General features: G+C 27.2%; 1 protein-coding gene across 1 annotated transcript in view; it reads right to left on the bottom strand.

The window, feature by feature from the left end:
* Positions 1-292: 292 nt before the first annotated feature.
* The window catches only part of LOC134835461 (neuropeptide SIFamide receptor-like), a 30,438-nt gene continuing 7,199 nt past the window's right edge, over positions 293-23,531 (bottom strand). Inside the window, exons 2-11 of the mRNA XM_063850339.1 lie at positions 15,649-15,763; positions 7,715-7,915; positions 7,466-7,657; positions 7,077-7,405; positions 5,743-5,964; positions 5,614-5,685; positions 1,787-1,956; positions 1,392-1,558; positions 1,303-1,331; positions 293-478 (exon numbers count right to left, since the gene is read on the bottom strand). Of these exons, the coding sequence (XP_063706409.1) occupies positions 293-478; positions 1,303-1,331; positions 1,392-1,558; positions 1,787-1,956; positions 5,614-5,685; positions 5,743-5,964; positions 7,077-7,405; positions 7,466-7,657; positions 7,715-7,915; positions 15,649-15,763 (1,683 nt within the window). The remainder of the gene's footprint in view (positions 479-1,302; positions 1,332-1,391; positions 1,559-1,786; positions 1,957-5,613; positions 5,686-5,742; positions 5,965-7,076; positions 7,406-7,465; positions 7,658-7,714; positions 7,916-15,648; positions 15,764-23,531) is intronic.

Raw genomic sequence — 23,531 nt, 5'->3', positions numbered from 1 at the left:
CAAAAAGTTTAATTCATAACTATTTATAATAATAAAAGGAGATGTCATGATTCAACAACTTTTTATGATGAAATAATATTTTTTTTTTTTGCACGAATGAATTTTATCACAAATTGTCTTTGAAAAATTAATTATTAAATAATTTTCGTTCATTTTAATTAATTTTTCATCTAGAAAAATATTTTTTACATTTTTTTTTTATACAATTTTTAGTAAAACTTTTTTTTTCGAATAGTACAACGAGAATAAGGGAAGATTTTTATAGATTTTGTTACCAATTTGGTTCAATCAACTATGAGTAACGCTCATTTTCACAACCTGAAACGCCATTCCCGTTAATGGTGAGTAATTTGCCATTAACGCCATTGTTACTGCTGCCATTTTTACTGGATTTGCTGCAATTATAACGCACCGAGCAATGTTTTGACCACGTGATTCGAAAACGAAATGAAGCATCTGATGGATCTGTTTCGATGATCTAAAGAAAAATTAAAAAAAAATTAATTTTAATAATTTTAATAATTTTATTAATTTTGATTAATTTTAATTTTTTAATAATTTTAATTTTAATAATTTTAATAATTTTAATAATTTTAATAATTTTAATAATTTTAATAATTTTAATAATTTTAATAATTTTAATAATTTTAATAATTTTAATAATTTTAATAATTTTAATAATTTTAATAATTTTAATAATTTTAATAATTTTAATAATTTTAATAATTTTAATAATTTTAATAATTTTAATAATTTTAATAATTTTAATAATTTTAATAATTTTAATAATTTTAATAATTTTAATAATTTTAATAATTTTTAATTTTAATAATTTTAATTTTAATAATTTTTAATTTTAATAATTTTAATAATTTTAATAATTTTAATAATTTTAATAATTTTAATAATTTTAATAATTTTAATAATTTTAATAATTTTAATAATTTTAATAATTTTAATAATTTTAATAATTTTAATAATTTTAATAATTTTAATAATTTTAATAATTTTAATAATTTTTAATTTTAATTTTAATTTTAATTTTAATTTTAATTTTAATTTTAATTTTAATTTTAATTTTAATTTTAATTTTAATTTTAATTTTAATTTTAATTTTAATTTTAATTTTAATTTTAATTTTAATTTTAATTTTAATTTTAATTTTAATTTTAATTTTAATTTTAATTTTAATTTTAATTTTAATTTTAATTTTAAAAAAAAATTACCTGTGATATTCGATTGTAACTTGCCGAAGTGACAACCGATACGGAGCTGTTCACGTGGTCTGAGCCGCTGCTAAACACGATCCTCGTCGTTCAACACGAGAAGCTCTGTGGACAAATGAAAATATTTTTCTGACGAAAAAAAAAATTACTTGATGAAAAGCATACCAGAACGCTGCAAGCCACTATTTCTGCCGGCAAAAATGCCCGAGTTTGAGTTATTTGATGCATCGGAATTGCATGGTACTGGCATAAAATTTCGATTGTTGAGGCTGTACATTTGTGATTGTGCACACTCGTTATCTCCGGCATCTGCGTTGCATCTGATGCATGAACTGCAAGAGAAAAGAGCATTTTTCAATGGCATTCGTAGATAAAAAAAAATAATGCGACACAAAAAGATATTTTTGCTAGACTAAGCAACATCATGTAAAAAATCCTCGACATAAAATAATTGCAAAAAATGCATGCTTCTCAATTTTTTTTTTTCATTTTCAACAAAAGTGAGTTTTTTTTTAATGTAGAGCTTTTTCATTTAAAAAATAGACTTGAAAAACACTCACCTGCATTTGTATGAATTGACAATGGCAAGAAATGCCGCGCGAAATCTGCGATTCATGAAGCAGTATGTAATTGGATTGCAACACGAACTGATGTACGCCATCAATTGAATCAGTGCAATCCCGGTATTGTTGAAGTATGAATACACAAAGGCTGGTGAATACAGATAAACCTAAAAAAAAACTTTTTTTTTAATACAAACCAAACATTTACACTGAAAGGAATTTTTTATTACGCAAGAGATTTCGTAAAAAAAAAATTGCATTGACATGAGATTTAATTAGAGGGAAAAACTCTGTCACATTTCGCGGAAAAATATGAAAATATGACATTCTCTTGTACGTACAACTTTTTAAATTATTATAGAATCGATATTTGCCCCAGTTGACATTTTAAAATATTTTTCCCAATGCACATTCAAGATTTTTGACCCAATGCATATTTAAAATTTTTTACCTAAAACACATTTAAAAATAAATTTCGCCCCAGTTTACAACTTTTACCCAAATTCACATTAAATACTTTTGTCCCAATGCACATTTTAGATATCTAACCCTGCTTAAATCGTAAAATTTTTTATACAGCAACCATTTTTTACCATGTTTATCTTTTATTTTTCAAACAAATGCAAGGGTTTCAAAATTTTTAAATTATGAAAATAAATCACTTTATAGAGACATTTCTCATAAAATGAGGAGTAAGAAAATGTTAAGCGAGGAGTACAAAAATATGAAATATAATTTTTTATCTTTTTTCAAATATTTTTTAATTAATTTTTTTTTTAAATAATGATAAATGACTAAAAATTTTAGTAAAGTATTTTTTAAAAAATCAAAATTATTGAAAATTTCCGAATTTTTAGTTAAAGAGAATAGATTTTAAATTCTCTTAAAATTATTTAAATTACGGTAGTTATAATTCATTAAAAAATACGATTTTGTCAAATATTTCATTCAAAAACCAAAATTTTGTTTCATTTTTTTCACTTAGAAAAAAAAAACACACATTCATGCTTATGATTCACTTTTAATTAACTTGGAAAAAGTGCACAAACGAACATCGTTATTTTGTGGTAAATGGTTTGCATGTGTAACGTCCACACATGATCCTGCATAAATAAAATATTTTTTTACACTCTGTTAAAAGCCGAGAGTATTCTGAAACATTTTTTTACTTTCATGAATTTAAAATAAAAAATTCATTCAAAGGAAAGAAAAAAAATTAAAAAAAAAATCAACATTTTCTTTATATTTTTCTCTCTTATTTATTGATAATCCCAAATCACTCTTTTCCCCATATTTTTTTTTATTTTCTCGCAATAAAAAAAAAACAAAAATTTTATTAAAGAATTTTTCCTTGTAACTTGCGGTGTAAAAACGCCCCGCAACTTTGTTTAAATTTTTTTTTTTGTTAAAGTTTTGTCACGTTTTCCGTTAATTAAATTGCTGGTATGTCGATTTATTTATTACAATTTTATCCGAGTCGTCGTTATTATTTTGAATTTGCATGCGAAATAAATTTCCTGTGAATTTTAAAAAGTAAAAGTTTGTAAGTGTTCCCCGAAGAAAACAAATTATTTTTCTTGTTCTTCTGTTTTGGGGTTTTCATTCGTTGTTTATCGTTTGAAAGTTTGGCAGGCATCGCAGTTGAGGAGTAGTTCGAGTGTGAAAGAAAAGGTAAATAAATAAAAAGTTTCCAACTGGCGATTTTACTTTTTTTTTCGTGGAAATCAAATCAAAAATTTAATCAACCGTTTGTGAAAAACATCAAACGTTCGCATGATGGAATATATTTTAGTTTAATTTTGGATTTCATTTTTTTTATTAAAAAGACTTAATCGTTTTCTTGTTTAATTTTCAAGGAAAATTATGATTATGGCACGTGGTTAGAATTATTACAAATTGTGCATGAGGCAGAAATTTCAAAATGTATATTGGGTCAAAATTTTTAAATTGCACACTGGGCAAATTTTTTTTTTATTTTATATTGGAGCGTAAAATGTGCACTGAGTTGGTTGAATAAAATGCATTTTTATTCTTTTTTTCTTTGGTGAAATTTTTTTTATAATTTTTTTTTTCACTCAATAAAAAGTGTCATAATAATACAAAAAAAAAATTATGCACAATAAAGGCACAAAAAAAACTATTTTTTTTTCATTTTGTTGAAAATATCTTAATGGTTATCAGAAACATCTTCCTTCAAATAACAATACATGCAAAAAGTTTTCAATATTCATTATAAAAAAAGAGCTGGGCTGTATCTAATTTTTATTTTATTTTATTTTATTTTTTTTTTATTTTTTTTTTATTTTATTTTATTTTATTTTATTTTATTTTATTTTATTTTATTTTATTTTATTTTATTTTATTTTTTTTATTTTATTTTATTTTATTTTATTTTATTTTATTTTATTTTATTTTATTTTATTTTATTTTATTTTATTTTAGTTTATTTTATTTTATTTTATTTTTTTTTATTTTATTTTATTTTATTTTATTTTATTTTATTTTATTTTATTTTATTTTATTTTATTTTATTTTATTTTATTTTATTTTATTTTATTTTATTTTATTTTATTTTATTTTATTTTATTTTATTTTATTTTATTTTATTTTATTTTATTTTATTTTATTTTATTTTATTTTATTTTATTTTATTTTATTTTATTTTATTTTATTTTTTGCCCTTAGTAAGCAACGCACCTGAACCAGATCAACATAAATAAGGAAGAACAACTTTCAAGAGGAGAATAAATATTTCTTTAATTTTTTTTTTTTTTTGTTTGAAAAGTTTTCTTGAATAAAATGCTTCACTACCTCTTTAATTACCGTACTGAACAATTTCCGAAGAAACGAACCGAAAAATGTTTAGGAAAAATAGTTTTAATCGAAATTCATATTTTTCTCGATTAAATAAAGTTTTAAAAACTTTTTAAATAATTTTTTTAATGATTTTTGTTAAAATTTTTGTCCCAAAATTCTGTCAAGAGTTTAAAATAAAAATTCTCGTGGATCATTCAAGTGTTAAATTAAATTCAAAATGACGAATTTCTTCGAGAAAACATTGTCCACGTGCTTGTTTTCTCGGTTCACTGCAAAAATTTCACTTTTTCACTCAATTCCTTTATTTTTTTGTTAAAATAATTTGATTAAACCATTGAATAATATCAATAAAAAGTTGTCCCTTACCCTTCATTATGGGGTCGTTTTACATATTTTATTAGCCGGTACCAAAATTTGAACAAAAGAAAGGACTTTCTTTTGAACGGTACACGTGTCTCGTTGTTTTTGTCCTTGTCCAATTTCTCCATTCATGAAATTTATGACATAATTCATGTCGTTCATGTGCGAGACATAAATCACGGAAAATTTGAAGGCGGTTTGAAAAATATCGAATTACTCGCATGTGAAACCAATTATCCTAAGCAACGAATAATCAGTTCTTACGGAGGATTAGGATGTACGAGATTTCCTTTGTTTGTCTTGAATTTTAATTTTAAAGTTGTTCCGCTTCCTGTCAAGAACGGAGAAATGGAGACGACAGGTACACAAAATGTTTCAATGTCAAAAGGCGTATTTCCTCTTCAGCGCTCTTCTTTTTTTTGCGACATATTGTCAAAAAATTTCCGCTACGCAATAAATGTTAATTTTTTTCGCAGAAACTCACAAGTGTCTTTAAAAAACAATTTTTTTCATTAAAAAAACAAAAGTTTGTTAATTCCTCATGTAAACTCTTAATTTTTTATGTTTGACGTTTTTTTTTTAGAAATGTCAACTTTTCATATATGTGAGAAAAATGCCAAAAAAATGTCAAAAAATTTTTTTCTTACCGTATTCAGGATATGAAGTGGGGCCCAACACACAAAAAATTCTACAATTATCACAAATAACATTCGAATGACCTGAAAAAAAAGGAATTATTAAAAAAATAAAAAAAAAAATCAAATTTATTGACGAACCTTTTTTTTGGCTTCGATACTTTTGTCCATGTAATTTGAACGTATGGCTTGTCGTCGTAGTCTTGGTTCCGTAGATGGCTCATCTTTCGCTTCCGGTGCCGCATCACACATTTCACTTTCGGTGATGGAGACATCCGTTGCCATCCGTACCTTGTTCTGTGACGACGAATAATTCACTTGGCTGGGATTCGTTGGTTTTAAGGCAGACTTGAGTGGTTTTGTCTAAAAAAAAATAAATTTTTATAAATTCATATTTAATTTTTAATAGTTATAACAATTTTTATAATTTTTTAATTTTCATAACTTTTCTAAATGAATTGTTTATAATTTTTAGTTAAAATTTAAAAAAAATTTCAAAAATTTTCCAACTTTTTTGTTCTAAAAATTTTTAAACTTGTTTCAAACTTGTTTTAAATTATTAAAAATTTTCCGAAAAATTCCTTTTTTTGTTCTGAATTTCATAAAAATTAAGAATTCTCCACGAAAATTTATTCAATCATGAAAATTATAAAAAAAAATATTTTTTGTGTTTTCTAAAAATTAAGATCCTTTACGATTTTTTTTTAATTCATAAATATTCTAAAAAAAAATCCAAATTTTCTTAATTTTTTTCCTAAATTTCTTCAAATTTTTCATGAAAACCTAAATTTTAGTTTAAGATTGAAATTTTTACAATTTTTCGGGAAATTTATAATTTTTTTCAAATTTTTTCAATATTTTTATTCATTTTTTTTTCAATTATTTACTGAATATTTTATAATTTTTTAATTGTGGTTTTTTATACTTTTAATTTACAATTTTGACTTTACGAATTTTCGGAAAATTGAAGAAAATTTTAAAAATATTTCCAAATTTTTTTTTCAAATTTTTCATTTAAATTTTAATCTTAATTTAAGGTTTGAATTTTGTTTTTCAATTTTCCGATAAATTTAAAAGTTTTTCCAAGTTTTCAAAATTTTTTATTTTATTTAAATTTTTTTTTGTTTTTCAATTTTTTTCTTGAAAATTTTTATTAAAAATTGATTTTCCGGAAAATTTTAAAACAAAATTTGCAAAAAAAAAACAAATTTTCAATATTTTCTTGAAAATTGATTTTTATTTGCAATTTTTGTTTTAAAATTTTCCGGAAAATTTATGAATTTCCACACATTTCCCGAGAATTTTCCATCTTTTTAATATCAACCAATGTTGACTTTGTAATTTCAAATCAAAAACCGTTTAAAAACAAATTAAAAGCTTGATTTGAAATGCAATAGACAATTTGATCGAAAATTTTGATTGACAAAAGGTTAACAAGCAGGAAATTGCTTGAAATTGAAAAAGACCCCACTCACCGTTGTGAAACCTTTGAGTAACCACAACTTGACAGTGTCCTTTTTCTGATTTTGTTGCTGCTGCTGCTGCTGCAGAAAATGCGTCGCTGACGTCTTTTGATACCTCGTCGAATTCGAAAATTTACTTTTTCGACCGACAAACACGGATGACGATTGTTTGCCCGACGCTCCATTGTACTGGTTCAAATACTGCGTCGACTGCATAACTCGGTTGTTTGTCTTATTTGGCAGATTAAGCGATGTTGTGCAGGTAAGCGGCTCGGAAAGCGTCCCATTGTGTATCAGCAATCCATTTTCGTTGTTCAGCAGACTCGGAGATTGCTCTTGCACTGAAATGCGGAACAAAATCGTCATTTACACTCGATTACCCGTTACAAGGAAAAACTCACAATGGAAACTTTTTGATGTTGTGTGCTTCATTTCGCGTCGCAAACCACGCCACAACTTGGAAACAATCAACGAATAAGCGATTCCCATCGAGAGGAGCGGAATAAGCAGCAACGCGATATCCAGGAAAATCACATAAGTTCGTTCGGAGGATCGACTTGGCCATACTTCGCGACATTTCATCGCCTCAGAAGCTGAAAAAAATTAAATTTCATCAAAAAAATGCGAAAAAATGATAAAAATTTGCTTACCGGTATTTTTCATGGGCTGCAATTGCTGCACAAAGACCAACGGCGAGTTCGACAACAAACTGAGAAACCACACGACACCAATCATTTTGTAGGCGTGCGATCGTGTTTGCCAGCGACGCGAGGACAATGGACGACAAATGGCGAAATAGCGTTCCAGTGAGATGGCAACGAGAGTCCACACAGCAACAGATACCGAAGATGCTGCAAAGAGACATTTTTTTTGGCATATTATTAAAATTTTCATGAGAATTTATGTTATAATTATTTTTTTTGTGGGAATGAGCAAGAAACACGCATCGAAGATGTCACTTTGGCTCATTTGACTTGCAAAAAGTGTGATGTTCGTTTTTATGGGTTACATTTTATTTGCGTTTTGGGCTTTCACAAACACAGTTTTTGGTACATGTTAAAATTTTTGGCAAATTGAAGACATTGAGTGAGGCATGTCAGTTTTGAGTGATACATTTTGTTCGAGGAAGAGGAGGAAAAAATTAAAGGTCCTCTTTAAACATTGTTTAAATAAATTTTTAGATTACAATGTAAGAGAAATTTTTTGACATTTTAATTAAAAAAAAAATTAAAGCACAAAAAATTACATAAAAAGGAAATAATAGAGGAAATTTTTTTTTTTTTTGAATAAAATTATTTTTTTTTCAATAAAATTAAAAAATTTCATTTTTTTTTTTATTCAAAAAAGGTTTTTCAATTTTATTTTTTTAAATTAAATTTAATTACATTTTAAGAGAAATAATACTCTAATTAATTTTGTAGTTAAATTTTTTAAAATAATAAAATTAACTTCATTTAAAATGTGCATTAGGCAAAATTTTCAAAATGCACCTTGGGCCTAAAAATTTTAAATATGCATCGGGAAAAAATTTTCAAAAATTCAAAATTCATGAAAATTGATTTTGATTTATTAAAAATAAATTTAAAAAAATTTAAATTCATAATTTTTTAAAATACATTGTGCACTGGGATAAAAAATAAAATTAAATATGCATCAAGAAAAAATTTAAAAAATTGTATAAATTCAAAATTTTAGTTATTTAAATCAATAAAAAAATTAAAATTTTTCAATTTAATAAATGAATTTAATTAATCATCAAAGTTTAGGGGGGGTTTCATATTTTATTTAAATAAACAGAAATACGACGTCGTAAAAATAAATTAAATTTAAAAATTTTTCGTTTTGAATTATTTAAAATAATTTTTGAAGTAATTTAATTTGAGTTTTTGAATTCAAATTTTTATTTTTAAATAATTAAAAATTTCCTTTTCATTAAGGGGGGGGGGGGGGGGGGGGGGCGTAAATTTAATTAAAATAACTAAAATTTTTTTCTTTAATGGATGACGCCATTTTTAAATAATTAAATTTTATTTCATTTTTAATTAAAATATCTAAAATTTTGAATTATGAGTTCAAATAATTAATAATTCAATTAAAAATTAACAATGTGCATTGGGACAAAAATTTAAAATATGCCCTATGCAAAATATTAAAAAAAAATTATTTAACTTAAAATAATTTAAAAAAAATAATTTAATAAATTTTTGAAGTCTGTAACAACTGGCGCCATAATTCTCATTTTAACCCAATTAAACTTCATTAGAAAACCAAAATTACTGCTTCAAAGAAACCGCTGAATGAGTTTCCTACAATATCGGATAAATTACTATTCAATTCATTTTCACGCCTAATTTCATAATTATTTTCAGTCATGCATAATGAAGCGAGATTGCATTAAAATTATTCATTATTTTGCATTATTATTTATCCGCGTCGCCTGTTTAAATAACATGGTCATTAATGAAATCCCGGGCAAAAAGGATATAAACTGAATTTTTGACAAAATAGTTAAGAATAAAACAAGAAAATATGCCTTCAGACGAGTATTTAAAGATAATTGAGAATTTGCAAAAATTTTTGAAAAATACAATTTATAGAAAGAAAGATTTGTTGTAAATTAATAAATTTCAAATAAATGAAAATTGGTAGTAAGTCAATATATAAAAAGTTCTCCAAATCGTTATTTTGTTCATGTTTTTGTGTTTTTTATTTCTGTTATTACATAAAAATAAAATTGAACCAAAAAATTTGGAAAAATTATTTTAGAAATTGGAAAACTTAAAAAAATTTATTTAATTTTTTATAAAAAATTTTGTGCAATTGTGCGTTTTATTTTTAATTAAAATAACTAAAATTTTTACTATGATAAAAAAATTAATTAAATTAGAATTTATCCTTTTGTGATTCAATAAAAAATCTGTATTACCCTTTAGAGATTAAATAAAAATTTTTTTTGTACAAAAATTGTTTTTAGTGGCCAATTATTTACTTTTGTAAAACCAAAAATGAAGAAATAGGTTTTTAAAAAATTTTTACAATTCATTGTAACCGTTCAAAACTTTAAATCGATTTTTCTCAGTTTGTTAAAAATGTTAGTTGTGCGATTTATCCTTTTCGCCCGGGAAATATAAACAATTATATTATAAATCGAATGAAAAATATTTAAAAAAAATAATTGATGCTCGAAATTCATGATAATTAGGTCAATTTATTAAAAAAATGACAATAAAATCCTGTAGGTAATTATTTGTTGTAAATTAATAATTTCAGTGTAAGTGAAATTTTTGGAGCATGTAAAAAATTCATCAAATTTAAAAGCTATTTTTATTTATATTTAATGGAAAAATAACAATAAATAATAAAATGAATCCCTTAGGCTTAAATGCGGAATTGTTTTCAAGAGGACCATTATTATTTATTTATTATTTTTATGATTCAGATTTAATTTCATTAAAGCGATATAAACTAAAATTGTTGTGATTTCAGTGTCGTATTCGCATACAGACAGCAATTTAAAATTTATTTTGTAAACCAGACATCGAGTTATAGCGTTACAAAATTTGTATGGATTTAATGACTTTGTCATATGAATTTTGTAACGTAATAACTAAATTTCTGGTTTGCAAAATATTACAAATGTGAATTAAAAAGTGTAGTGTTTACTTCCCAGCGGGACAAAATTACCTTTTTCAAGGCCCTGGGGTCTTGAAAATAAGGCCCTCAAACTTTTACATGGAAAAATTCCGAAATTTTCATTGGAAATATTTTTTTTCATTTTTTTAAAAAAATAAAAATTTCCGAATTTCTCGATGTAAAAGTTTGAAGGCCTTATTTTTAAGACCCCAGGGCCTTAAAAAATAGTTATTTCATCCTACTGGGTTATCTGAACGTTTCTATGTTAATATGAAACGGAATATTCATCTATGAACGTACTTGAAAATTTGAAATGTAAACTTCATTGCCCTCCTAATGGGTCGAAATAACCTTTATTTATTTAAGGCACTGGGGTCTTGAAAATAAAGCCCTCAAAGTTTTACATGAAGATTTAATGAAATTTTTATTATTTGGAAAAATTTTTTCTTTCCAATTAAAAGAATAATCGAAAATTTTCAATGGAAAACTTTGAGGGCTTTATTTTGAAGACCCCAGGGTCTTAAAAAAGGTAATTTCGTCCTATTAGGCTCTGGGCAAAAAGGGATCAACCTAACGCCTTAGAAGATAAATTAACCCTCTAAGTGATAAATTTGACCCCATAAGAGGTCAATTTATTTCCTAAAGAGTTAATATGACCTCTTAAAGTCGTTACTCTAACCTCTTAGGAGGTTAATTTGATCTTTCAAAACGGGTCAAATTAACCTCCCAAGGGGTCAGGAAAATCTCTTGAAGAGATCGAATAAACTCCTTAGGAGATTATTTGACCTCTTAAGGGATCAAATAAACCTCTAAAGCGGTCTAATTTACCTCTTAAGGGATTAATTTATCTTCTAAGGCGTTAGTTTGACCCCTTTTTCGCCCATAGGGTGCATATCCCAAAACAGAAAAAAATCTATCCATTTTTTTTTTTAATTTAAATTTTTAAACAATTGTCAAGTTTAAAATAAAAAAAACACTAAATGCACTTCAAAATCAATTAAAGAAATATAAAATGCTTTAGAAACAATTTAAAACTTCAATTATTTACACAATTCAATTGCAGTCGGCTCTAATGACTTTTCCTTTGTGAGATTACTTGTTTAATGCAACGTGTAGATGTCTTCTTGCAAATCCTTTTTCATACAAATTCCTTTTGTTTCCATTAAATAATTAGAGCAAATAATTCTCATAAATAAATAAATTCTTTGTCAACTGAGAAAATTACTTCATCACAGCACAATAAATATTAAACCGACTGTTAAACGATTTTCATCAAGCAATGTCGTTTCTTGTTATCTTCATTTCCCACAGATTGCCTTCCCCTTAAAATTTACTCAGGTATTTAACGACGTGTTAAGTTAATACTATGAGTTTCATTATTCATCGCAGTAATGAAAAAGTTTGTCAAAAAAAAAATTAATCATGTAAAAAAAAATGTTTGACAAAAAAAAATTGTCAAGTTAACTTTTATTTCATAAGAAAAGTTACTAAATTACCATTTATGAATAAATGATAAGAGTGATGAGTACCAAAAAGTTCTATATTCCGTTGAGAGACGCAAATTGATTGTCACGCACCAATAACTGGTACAACCGTCAACTTTACAGACAGTCTCCTAATACAATCTACGCGTTTAATAATAAATTACATGTAACCGATTTATAATTTGAAGGAATTGATGTCTAGACCGCATTGCCACAGCAAGCTAATATGGCGTGATTTGCTGGAATCATTTGAATAACATGAATAAGCCAGAAATAAAATTTTGTTTGACAGACATTTTTCACGTTGAGGGTTTGCGTGATTGAAGCTACGGTATGCAAAAGGTCATGTGGCGTTTCTGCGAGCACAAATCATACCTTTTTTGATTTACTTTCAGACGAAATTTAATTTAATTGAGGCATGAATGGAATTTTCTGTGTGTGAAAATGTAATTGATGTTTTACATCGAGCCGGAGGGCGTCCAGGTTATTTGTAAACAAAAGCCAACATCGTTGTTTTGCGGCGAAATTTGCAAAAACATGTGAAACCAGGTAGCAAAATATTTTCGCCTTTTGTCTTGTTTTATGAACTAGATGAATGAACGAGCAGGAAAACCAGTCAGACTTTTCATAGAACTTGTAAAATTTTTGTGTGGGTTAGGTTTCAGGATGCATCATCGTGGTATTTGACAAGCAAAATTGTCTTAATGTTATAGCAATTGGATGGAAATTGCTGAGTAACAATCTCAAATAAATTTTCAGGTAAGTTTAATTTTAGGCCTTTATTAAAAGTATCAACAATTGCTGAACTACAACTTTATTTTTTTTTTTTTGCTGGAAATGTTTTATCGTTGGAAAGAGAACAAAATTTCTGATAAAATAAGATCATTTTTAAAGAAATTTGGTGAGGCTTCTGAACTTTTATACTTCAATAAGTACGATTTTTGACCATTTTTTTTAAATCAAAAATAATGAACAATATTACCTGATAATTTTTTTTAAAAAATTGTCCTATGAACAATTTGATTTAGATTTTTACGCTAAACGTCACAAAAATTAAGAAAAACCTCACTCTGAAAGAATAAGCGAACGAAGAAACATGTAATTTTATTCTTCTAGGTGAGGATTGAGAACTGGAGTTAATTTGAGTACTTGATTTAATTTTATTTTTTTATAAATTTAGGTGAAATTTAAGAAAGAGAATCATTTGTGACTTTGAGAATCATCAATTAAAACATTAATTTTTGTTATCAAGCCATCTTGGATCCAGTGTGGCATCTACATCATCCCCCATTTTGTTTTGTCTGAATTGCTGAATATTGCTTGAATTTGAATGAAAACAGAAATTCTGAATTCCATTGTAAAAGTTTATTGTTGTTTTTCCATCCAGCGTGTTTTTTTAGCTAATTAAAATTTAAAACGAAAGCTAAGTTATTGGATTATCTCCTTAATACCTTGTTAACTATTGCCCACTCAACAACTGGTTTTTTCAAAGAAGTCGCTCAAAAAAATAAGCTGTTTATAATGATGAAAAAAAGTTACGTGTTTTTTTTTAAATGTAGCAACCAGTTATTCGTTATGTCAGAAAGATTGTGAAGAAAGTGCACCTTTGGCTCTTGTTTCAATCTTAATTGTTGCACTTTTTTGTTAGTTACATCGTTATTTTATCTTAATAACGTATCTCATCGCTTTGATTTAAAAGCTTTTCAATGACGTCGCTTTCCTTTGAATTAATTATCACATTTTCGTTATGGTAATTCACTCCTTAATGCCTAAAAGGGTCATATTGCACTTTATGCATGATAACTAAGCTTGGCAAATATATGTAAATGCATATTTTATTTTGTCGTTTCATGCAATTACGAATCTATTGAGAACAACTTCATTTTGTATATTTTGACTTTTAGTGCATATTTTGCATATTTAGTCAAAAATTTCATAATTTTTGCATATTTTGTCAATTTTGTTTGATTTTCTGTCAATATTAAATGATTTCTAGAATAACTTGGTCATATAAGTTTATTTTAAAATTTTAAGATGTTCAAATTTTGATTTAAAAAAAAACAAATTATTAAAAAAAAATACTTATTTTCATAGCATTTTTTTAATGCATAAAATTTTAAATTCCGTCTATAAGTGCATATTTTTTGCGTATTTTCCAATTTTAAATTAATATTTTAGGTGCCTTAGAAACTTTTTTTAAACGCATATTTTTGCCAAGCTTCAATAACGATGATTTTTTGAGTGCACTATCTTAACAACTACTTCAACTCTTATTGGTATTTTTATCACAAACAGAGTCTTATCGAGAGTCTCATCTGGTTTTGCTTCTATGGGAACCAGCACTTTTCGTAATCTATCATTAGTTAAATGGTTTCACCGTGGATGCAATAATCCTATCTTGTTCATCTTATATCATATATCTACAAGACGTCAAAGTAACTCAGAATAAATAAAGATATTCACTATAGACTCAATTCATTTTCTTCATAAACTACAAACTTTTCATTCTTTGCACTTTTTACTGCTTCCGTTATATCCTCGTTTTATTTCCCTCCAGGTATTTTTCATCGGATAATTTTCGCAACTATCTGTGGTAACGTAACGCCAAAGTAAATTAACATTGATTGCTTTTGAAAAGTTTGTCTGCAACTCCGACTTTTCCTGCACCCAAAATTAATCATTTTGGTAACTTGCTTTACAAACAAACAAAAATTGTTTTTAAAGAAGTTTTAAAATTTAAACCAATCAAAACTAAAATTGAAATTGTAAACTGAATATGAAAACTGAGTGATGCACGGTTTCCATGAATTTCATATGCATCAAATTCTGGGTATTTTTCATCAGCCAACTCGTCATAAAGCGTTATTACTACTACGGTCGTTTCTTGACAACAAAAACTCAAGAAGGATTATTTGCTGAAATCGTTATCGGGTCTTGGTATCACATCACAAAAGATTAAATATGAAATTTCGGGGATTTGTTTGCGAACGCTTGTATGTTGTTGGGTAAACTTACATCATCATGATACTTGTTATATTTGCCTTGAAAAAGGATCAATGATTGGTTATCAGCAAGCGAGGACGTGACTATCGTCGTAATTGATTTTTACGATAATAATGCGTATATCAGACCCAAACGATTAATTGTTTTTGCAAAGTCGTGTTATGATGCATAAATAGACGTGCAAAAGCAGATAAAATACCTTCTTGTCTATATAAAATTATGCAAAACAAAAACCAAACGACCGTCTCAAAAATTTGTCTGCGACATCAATTAACCTTTATGATGTTTTATTTGCATGAAATTGCGATTTTTTTATGAAAAATTTTATTTTTGTCTTTTCATCAAAGTCATACTACGACGAAGCAAGTCAAGGTCTCTTATTAAATAATTATTTTTTTTGTTAAAATTAGAAAGCTTTAATCAATTTTTTTTTTTGCGAAACCTTGTAAAGTATTTTTACTCACCTTGAAAGTACGGTATCAGCTTACACATTATTTTGCCGAAGACGAAATTCCTCAGAATTTGTCCCACCAATGTGAATGGCATGCAGAAAACGCCCAACAGCAAGTCTGAGATTGCCTGTAAAAAAAAGAGAAAAAATAATGATTGTTAAAAATTTTATCTTTTTAATTAAATTAAAAGTTGTTTTGGACTACCTGTTTCCATTCATTTCAGGCTTTGAACCAGATAACAAAAATTTCCACGAATCACTTCTACTTTTTTGAATAGCTTTTCTCTTTGGAAAATCCATCAAAATTTTATACCTAGTCAATTAAGAGATAAGTGGGTTATGTTTAGGTTATGTTAGTTAAAATACTTTGAATGCTCAAAACTTTTTTGTAACAAATTTTAAACTTTTGAATGGTTTATCCGTTATTAAATTATTTTACAGAATTTTTTTTCGGTCAAACAAAATTTTTAAAAACATTAAAAACTTTTTTTTTGCTTGTTTACCCATAGTTTGTTCATCTAAATAAAAGTCTAAACTATCGATGAAAAAAGTTTTTATTTTCCGACGATCTGTTGTTATGCAACGTTGTTAAACGGAGAGTAAAATTATAACAAATGTCAAAATGCATTGAGACACATACTTTTAAAAATTGTTATTTTTGTAATTATCAGAAGTATTTGTTTTGGAGTGCGTTGCCAATTTAGAATTGTCATCATCATCATCAGCATCATGGTCGTAAGACACAAGAAAATACGAATCACTGAATTACATTGATGGCAGTAGAGTGAAAAGAAAACCATCAAAATTTTATACTAAGTCTTGGAAGTAATTAATCAAAATAATTGACCAGGTTATGTATTTTATACAAAAATACTTTGAATGAAAATTGATTGAAAAACTTTTTTGTAACAAATTTTAAACTTTTGAATGGTTTATCCGTTACTTTTTAAATTATTTTACAAAATTTAAAACAATTTTCGGTAATTAATGACAAAATTTTTAATAACATTTAAAAAAACTTTTTTTTTGCTTGTTTACCCATAGTTTGTTCATCTAAATAAAAGTCTAAACTATCGATGAAAAAAGTTTTTATTTTCCGACGATCTGTTGTTATGCAACGTTGTTAAACGGAGAGTAAAATTATATCAACAACGATGTCAGTTAAAATCCATTGAGACACATACTTTTAGTTGTTATTTTCTGTGCTATCAGAAGTATTTCTTACCAGTGCGGTGCCAATTTAGAATTGTCATCATCATCATCAGCATCATGGTCGTCAGGACAACAAGAGGAAATAGCGAGCGACTGAATTACATTGATGGCAGTAGAGTGAAAAGAAAACCATCGCAAATTAGATTCTAAGTCTTAGAAGGTACAGAGTATCAAAATAATTGACCAGGTATGTATTTATACAAAAAAAAATTAAATTGAAAATTTTGAAAAAAAAATCAAATAAGACTTGAGCCGTTTTAAATTTTTCTCGATGTTTTTGTCCCAAAACTTTTTTTCTAAAATAGGGGGGGGGAATAAAAAAAAGCTTTGAAATACTTTTTCATACAAAATGACAAAATTTAAACAATTTTTGACCCTTATGATATTTACGTTGATATTTGGTAATTTAAAATTAATCTTAAAATATTTCAAGATAAAAATAAAAACAAAAAAATCTCATAAAAAAACTGTCAAAAAATTTAAAAGAATTTTTTTTTTTTTTGTAAATATTTTTGAGAATAAATTTTTCATGTTAAATTTCGTTTTTCAATACAAAAATTCTTGTAAAATTTAAAATATTTTAAAAAATTTTTGAAAATTCCTTGAAAAAATAAAAAGACCAAAAAATGTCAAAATTTTTTGAAATTTTTTTTTTTTTTATTTTTGATTGTTGATTTTCGGCATTTGAAATGGGGCAGGGGACAAAAACATAGAAAAAAATTTGGAGCAGCGTTAATAGTTTTTTTAAAATAAAATTAAATGTTAGTGAAAAATTTTAATGAAAATCTTGACAATTTATACCAAGTTTGCTATCTACAAGACACTCATTAAGCCATTTGTATTTTATGGATCTTAAACTGTCCAACAACCACGAACTATGAACACCTGCTACTCTCCTTTCAACGAAAGATTCTCAGAACAATCCTGGAGGCTAATCAAGAAGATATCTACGTCTTTCAGTCTTGAGCATTAATTTAGGAACCAACATAATGATGACAAAAATATTTTTTGAGTAGGAAATATTTGAAAATATTTTGTTAGTTAGGCCTAAAGTAGAAAATTGATATTTTTGGCTTTTCTGAAGCAATGGTAGGTTTGCAATATAAAAAAAAAAGAAAAACTTACTTTACTCAAGAAATCCAGTGAAATTAAAAATTTTTTCAAAAGAAAAAATTTTGATTCAAAGATATTTATAAAAGATTACAAAATTGCTTGAAAATCATGAAAATCGAAATGAAATATTTTTTTAGGAAGAAAATTCAATTTAAATTTTGGATTTTTTTCAACACAAAAGTAATTTTTGCCTATTGAAATTTTTTTATAAATTTTTTTGAAAATGTCTTTTTATGAAAATAGAACAAAAATCAACAATGAAATTTTTAAATTATTTTTTATTTTGCCCCATTGGATTTTTGACTTTTAAAATGGGGCATCGGACTTTATTTTTGATTTTCGTTTGTAGCGGCCTAAGTAACAAAAAATAAAAAAAAAACTTATGTCATATTTTTTGGTGAAATCGGATGATGTGCCCTGTTAATGCAAATGCGCACTTGCATAAAACGTTTTCATTTGCTGCATTTGGGAATTGTTTTGTGCACTGCTCGTCTGCGGTTATAATAACGAGGTTGACAATGTCAATGATAATATTGCATTTTTTCATCTTTTCTAAGAAATATGCAAATTGCAATTTTAATGATACTAGACATAACTTGTTGAGTCTTTATCAAACTTTTTAAGTACAAAGAAACAAGCAACAAGTCAAAGGTTCTCAAACTATAATTAGAAAAAAATGACACAAACTTTTTTCATTAACTGACACACGAATGAAGCTGACACGAAGGAAGGAGATTGATGTTCTCTCAAAGTGAATGAAAAATTATTATTATTTTTTGTTCCACAGACAAACTTCTTTTGACAAGAAATTTAATCATGGTAAGAAACAAATCGTTTTCCATGAAGGCAAAACCTCATCAAAAAAAAAAACTTGAGTTGTCTGAAAAGTTTATCTCAAATATTATTTCCTCTCGTAATTAGTTGCAGCAAAACAAATAGGCGCCATCCATTTACGGCGTCGGGAGTTTGAGGGGGAGTGGGGGTCCATGAATTTCCGATGGATTTCGACGTAGGGGGAGGGGGGGGTAAAACGAAAATACGACGTCGTATAAATTCTCTATAGTTAAGATTTTTTGTTCAATTTGTCAGTAATATTTAAGCGCTTCAAACTTTTTTGATCTGTTTTTTAACTTACTGAGTAAACATGTACAATTTTTCACAAATTTCCATATAAATCTGAGCTATTTTTTAAAAATTTTTCTTGAAAAAGGGGGGGGGGGGGGTATTTTACTAAAAAGTACGTCGTAAATTAAGGGGGGGTCTTTAAATTCCGACGGTTTCCGATTATAGAGGGGGTGGGGGTCAAAAAATGTCCCTTTTTATCCGACGCCGTAAATGGATGGCGCCATACAAAAATAAGAGTGGACTCATATCGTTTCCACTTTATGACATTTTTGTGTTTTCGAGATTTTTCTCTCCCACAGTAAAAAATTTCCCAGAACTCTACGCTCACGCAAATTAAACTGTCAGCATAGAAACCCATATTTGTCATAACATTTCACGAGGAAAAAATAAACCAAATTCCTCGTAAAACACATTTTTAATTGCTCATCAACTTTTATTTCGCCATGGATAAATGAAAAAACCACATGCAAAAGACAAATAAAGCTAATCCAAAAGTTGTCTAAAATTTTGGAGAAATTAAGCGGTTAGTTGACTTTTTCCTCATCTCAAATTGTGACTAACAAAAATGTTCCATAAAACCACGTAACGCAAATTGCTGCCATTTATCACGGGAAGCGTGCAGAAAATTAAAATAATTTTATGATTTATATCTGAAATCCCTCGTAGACACTCAAGTGACGGCTTATGCTTTTTTTTAAAGGACTCATTTAAATATTTTATAACTGTGTCTTTGGTTTGCGATTGTTAAAGGGTGAATTTTAAAGCTGTGTTTCAGTGATATCAAAAGAAAAACAAAATAAAACAAAAATTGTGAAGTTAATGAAAAAAGGTAAGTTACTTGGTTTAAATTTAAAAAATTTGTCGTAAAAAATAAATTTCACACTGGGTCGAAGATTTAAAATGTTAAATTTTTATGAACGTGAGAATTTAGAAAATATAAATTTTTATTGTGCACTGGGTTGAAAATTCAAAATGTGCACTGGGATTATTTAAATTTTTATGAACGTGAGAATTTAGAATGTGTATTGGAAAAAAAAATTAAAATACGAATTTTGAAGACATTTTACATTGTGCACTGGGTTAAAAATGCAAAATTTCTATTGGGTTTAAAAAAATCAATTTTATAAAAAATTAAGTTTAAAATTGTGTCAAAAGGCAATCAAATTGTGTAATGGAATGAAAAAATGCAAATGTGTTTGAGTTTTAACTCTTTTTTTCGCATTAAACTCAAAAACGTTCAAAGTACCAATATTCTTTTACGATTAAAATTCCGAATAAAAGGGTTGACGAGTTCGCTAATTTTTTATAGTATCAAGATAAAATAGAAAAAAACGTGTCATCAACTTGCACAATCTCACGCTTCAGTAGAAAATATTTCAATTACAGCCAGGCGCCTGCACTACATTCCCTTTTTCACACATAAGATTATCACTGTCTTATATGTTCTTATCGATTATCCATTTATCACAGCGGCAGCATACACTTCTTGACTTTCTTCTTCCCACATAAATAAGGATCAGCGTGAAATTGATATTAGGAAGATAAATATCCCACATTTTTTTTTGTTGTTTCATTCATACGTTGCCGATTCGTGTGATCGGTGGCCCATGAGAATTTTACCGAAGGTAACGTTGGGCTGATAAAGGTCATCAAATGGCAAATACTTGAGCGGCAAGGCGAAAGTTAAACATGCAAGAAATGGTTGTCCAACGAAAAAAAAAAGTTAAATTAAAAAATTGAGTAAACCATAAGACAAAGAAGCCAAACACGACAGTGATGAGGGAATAACACTAAGCAAATATGTAGAGGTATGTTACTCTTTATTGGATTTTCCGTCCTTTTTCATCCCCACTTTTGATCATAAATCAGATTTAAATGCCCTGAAAATTCTGCACATTTGCTCCTTTTTATTTAATAGATTCGGAAAACCACTTTTGAGGTTAACCATCTAAAATGTTTTCCATTCACATCACATTCGTCGGTAAAATGTTACGTCACACAAAATGAACAGCTACAAGATACGTAAAAGCCAAAAAAAGAAGAGAAAAAAATATGTGTCAATTTATTCACCTGCCTCAAATCGATCAATACACTTTCTGTTCCAATTTGAAAAATTTATCAATTTTCACAGTCTTTCATTCAATTTCACTTTTACTTCTTTATCATTTTCGCCAAGAGCTTTTCTTATCAATCAGCGACAGTTCATTTGAAGTCATTGGTTTCATTTTAGCGCAAAAATATGAAATGACACGCGGCACGTGAATACAGAGGAATATAATTTCATAAAATTTGACGCGGAAGGAATTTAAAGTTTGCGACATTTTCATGAGTGATGAATTTTATATCTTCTTATGACGAATGAGAGAAATAAAGAGGAAAGGAAATATTACTTTCAATTTGTCAAGAGAATGATTTAATGAAACGTAGAATAAATATTAGTTTTACATTATAGCTTAGAGCATCATGTTCATTAAAATTGTTGATTTTGTCTTTTGCAGGTCTTAGTGTCAAGTTTTGCTGCAAGATGATATATTTTGACGTAGTAATCTATGGAAGTGAGTTATTACCTAAAACCACAAATGTGGCTTCTTTGTTAAATTGAACGTAACTAATGAGATATTTATAGAATTGTTTTAATGGATATTTCAAGGAATTAGTTTTCACTAAAGATGAAATTTACTGAACATTAATTCTAAAGCTTCCTTACAATAAATTAGCAAAATATGTTATGAATTTTGTACGTATGGCAAGTTTAATGCTCTTATAACATAAATAGCTAAAAGGAGATGCAAGAAATGTAGAACATATCATACTTTTGCAAGACACAAATTTGGGTGAAATACTAAAGTCTTTTGATATTTTGCATATCAAAGAAAACCACAATGTCAAAAAATCTTTTATACATATTTACCGAAAGTCTATACGAAATTTAAGCTCAATGTAAAATTTGATTATAAAGCTCAAAAATTCGTTTGAATGAATTAAAGTTCTAATCGGATCACGAACAACATTCAATATGATGGACCAAATCTACTGCTTCAGACTAAGTCTGCATGAAACTATGTAGGTAGTAGTTTGATTCGAGACAAAACAATAACGAAGCAACAATTCACCTGTTGAAATGAAATATGAGCAAAAAGTAATTTCATAGCTTGGATTATTGGAAGCCTTGCAATAGCTAAGTTAATTCCGAGAAGAAATGTGAATAGTCAATAAACAAGTTTAATATTGTTTTACATCCTGTGAGGCAGGTAGAGAGCTACAGAACATCATCCTTGTGTATGAGGTTTCTACGACTAAGAGTTGTCAGTAGAGACAAAACCAAACCGAATCGGATTTGAAAATTTTACTCTACGGGCGAAAAACGGGTCAGATTGATCCCTTAAGGACATCTTGAAAGGCTAAAAATTGACCTCTTAAGCAATCAAATTGATCTCTTAAGCTTAAGGGAACAGAAAAGTCACTAAGGACTTCTTGAAGGGATCAAATTGACCTCTTAAGGGATCAATAAGACTCATTTTTCGCCCAGAAGGTATAATATATGAAATTTTCAAATCCTTGATTCAGTTCAATCAGATCAATATGGAAGTTTCCCTAATACGCCGAAGAGGAGCTCCGAAAACAACATGGCTACGACAGATGCAAAAAAAAAGAGAATTATATGGACTTACGGAAGACGAACAGCGACAGTGACAAGAGCCGAGGCGAAGATTGAGGTCCTTTCAGAATCATAATCTTGGACCAATTAATTAATTAATTGAAACCAAGATAAAAAATTGTGTAGTTTTAAGACGAAAAATTTTTATAAAAGCAAAGAAGAAGAAAGAAGAAGAAGATTCAGTTCTGTTTTTTCTCTATCGACAACTATCAGTCGTAGAAACCTTCTTTTTCACATATTAAATTCTCGAATTTCAAAATCGATTTCAAAAGTTTTAAGAAAAAAATTAACTTAAACTTCTGAAATCGAAAACTTTTGAAATTCGTTACCATTGATGAGAATACGAACGATAGAAATGTAATGTCAAAATGAGAAGCCGGAATAAGTTCCATCCAAAATCTTGCCATGCTAAACCTTTTACAGCTCTTAATGGTTTAGATTATAAAGTATTTAGTCTGATGTAAATCACAATTTTCATTAGTGTTGAAATCGTTAAGTCAACATCGGTTTTCCATGTAATTCTTCTAATTACCCCAAAGAGATTTTCAGATTATATTTTACAAGGGATTTCTTATCAAAAATTACCTTAAAGGAATTAATGACATGTTTTTTACCTTCTTTCCTACCTTTCTCTCCGAATTTTGCCACAACCTTAAAGTAACTTTACCATATTTCCCTTCAATATTCTGTTCACGACACATCGTCCCAAGTGAACATCGTAACCACCACTCATCTCAATAAGAAAAAAAAATTACTTACTCCATAAGTAATCGCCTTATCCAATCCAA

This window comes from Culicoides brevitarsis, chromosome 3 (assembly GCF_036172545.1).
Source record: "Culicoides brevitarsis isolate CSIRO-B50_1 chromosome 3, AGI_CSIRO_Cbre_v1, whole genome shotgun sequence".
NCBI lineage: Eukaryota > Metazoa > Arthropoda > Insecta > Diptera > Ceratopogonidae > Culicoides > Culicoides brevitarsis.
Note: the sequence above shows the minus strand (reverse complement) of the source record. Positions and strands in the feature narration are given on the sequence as shown.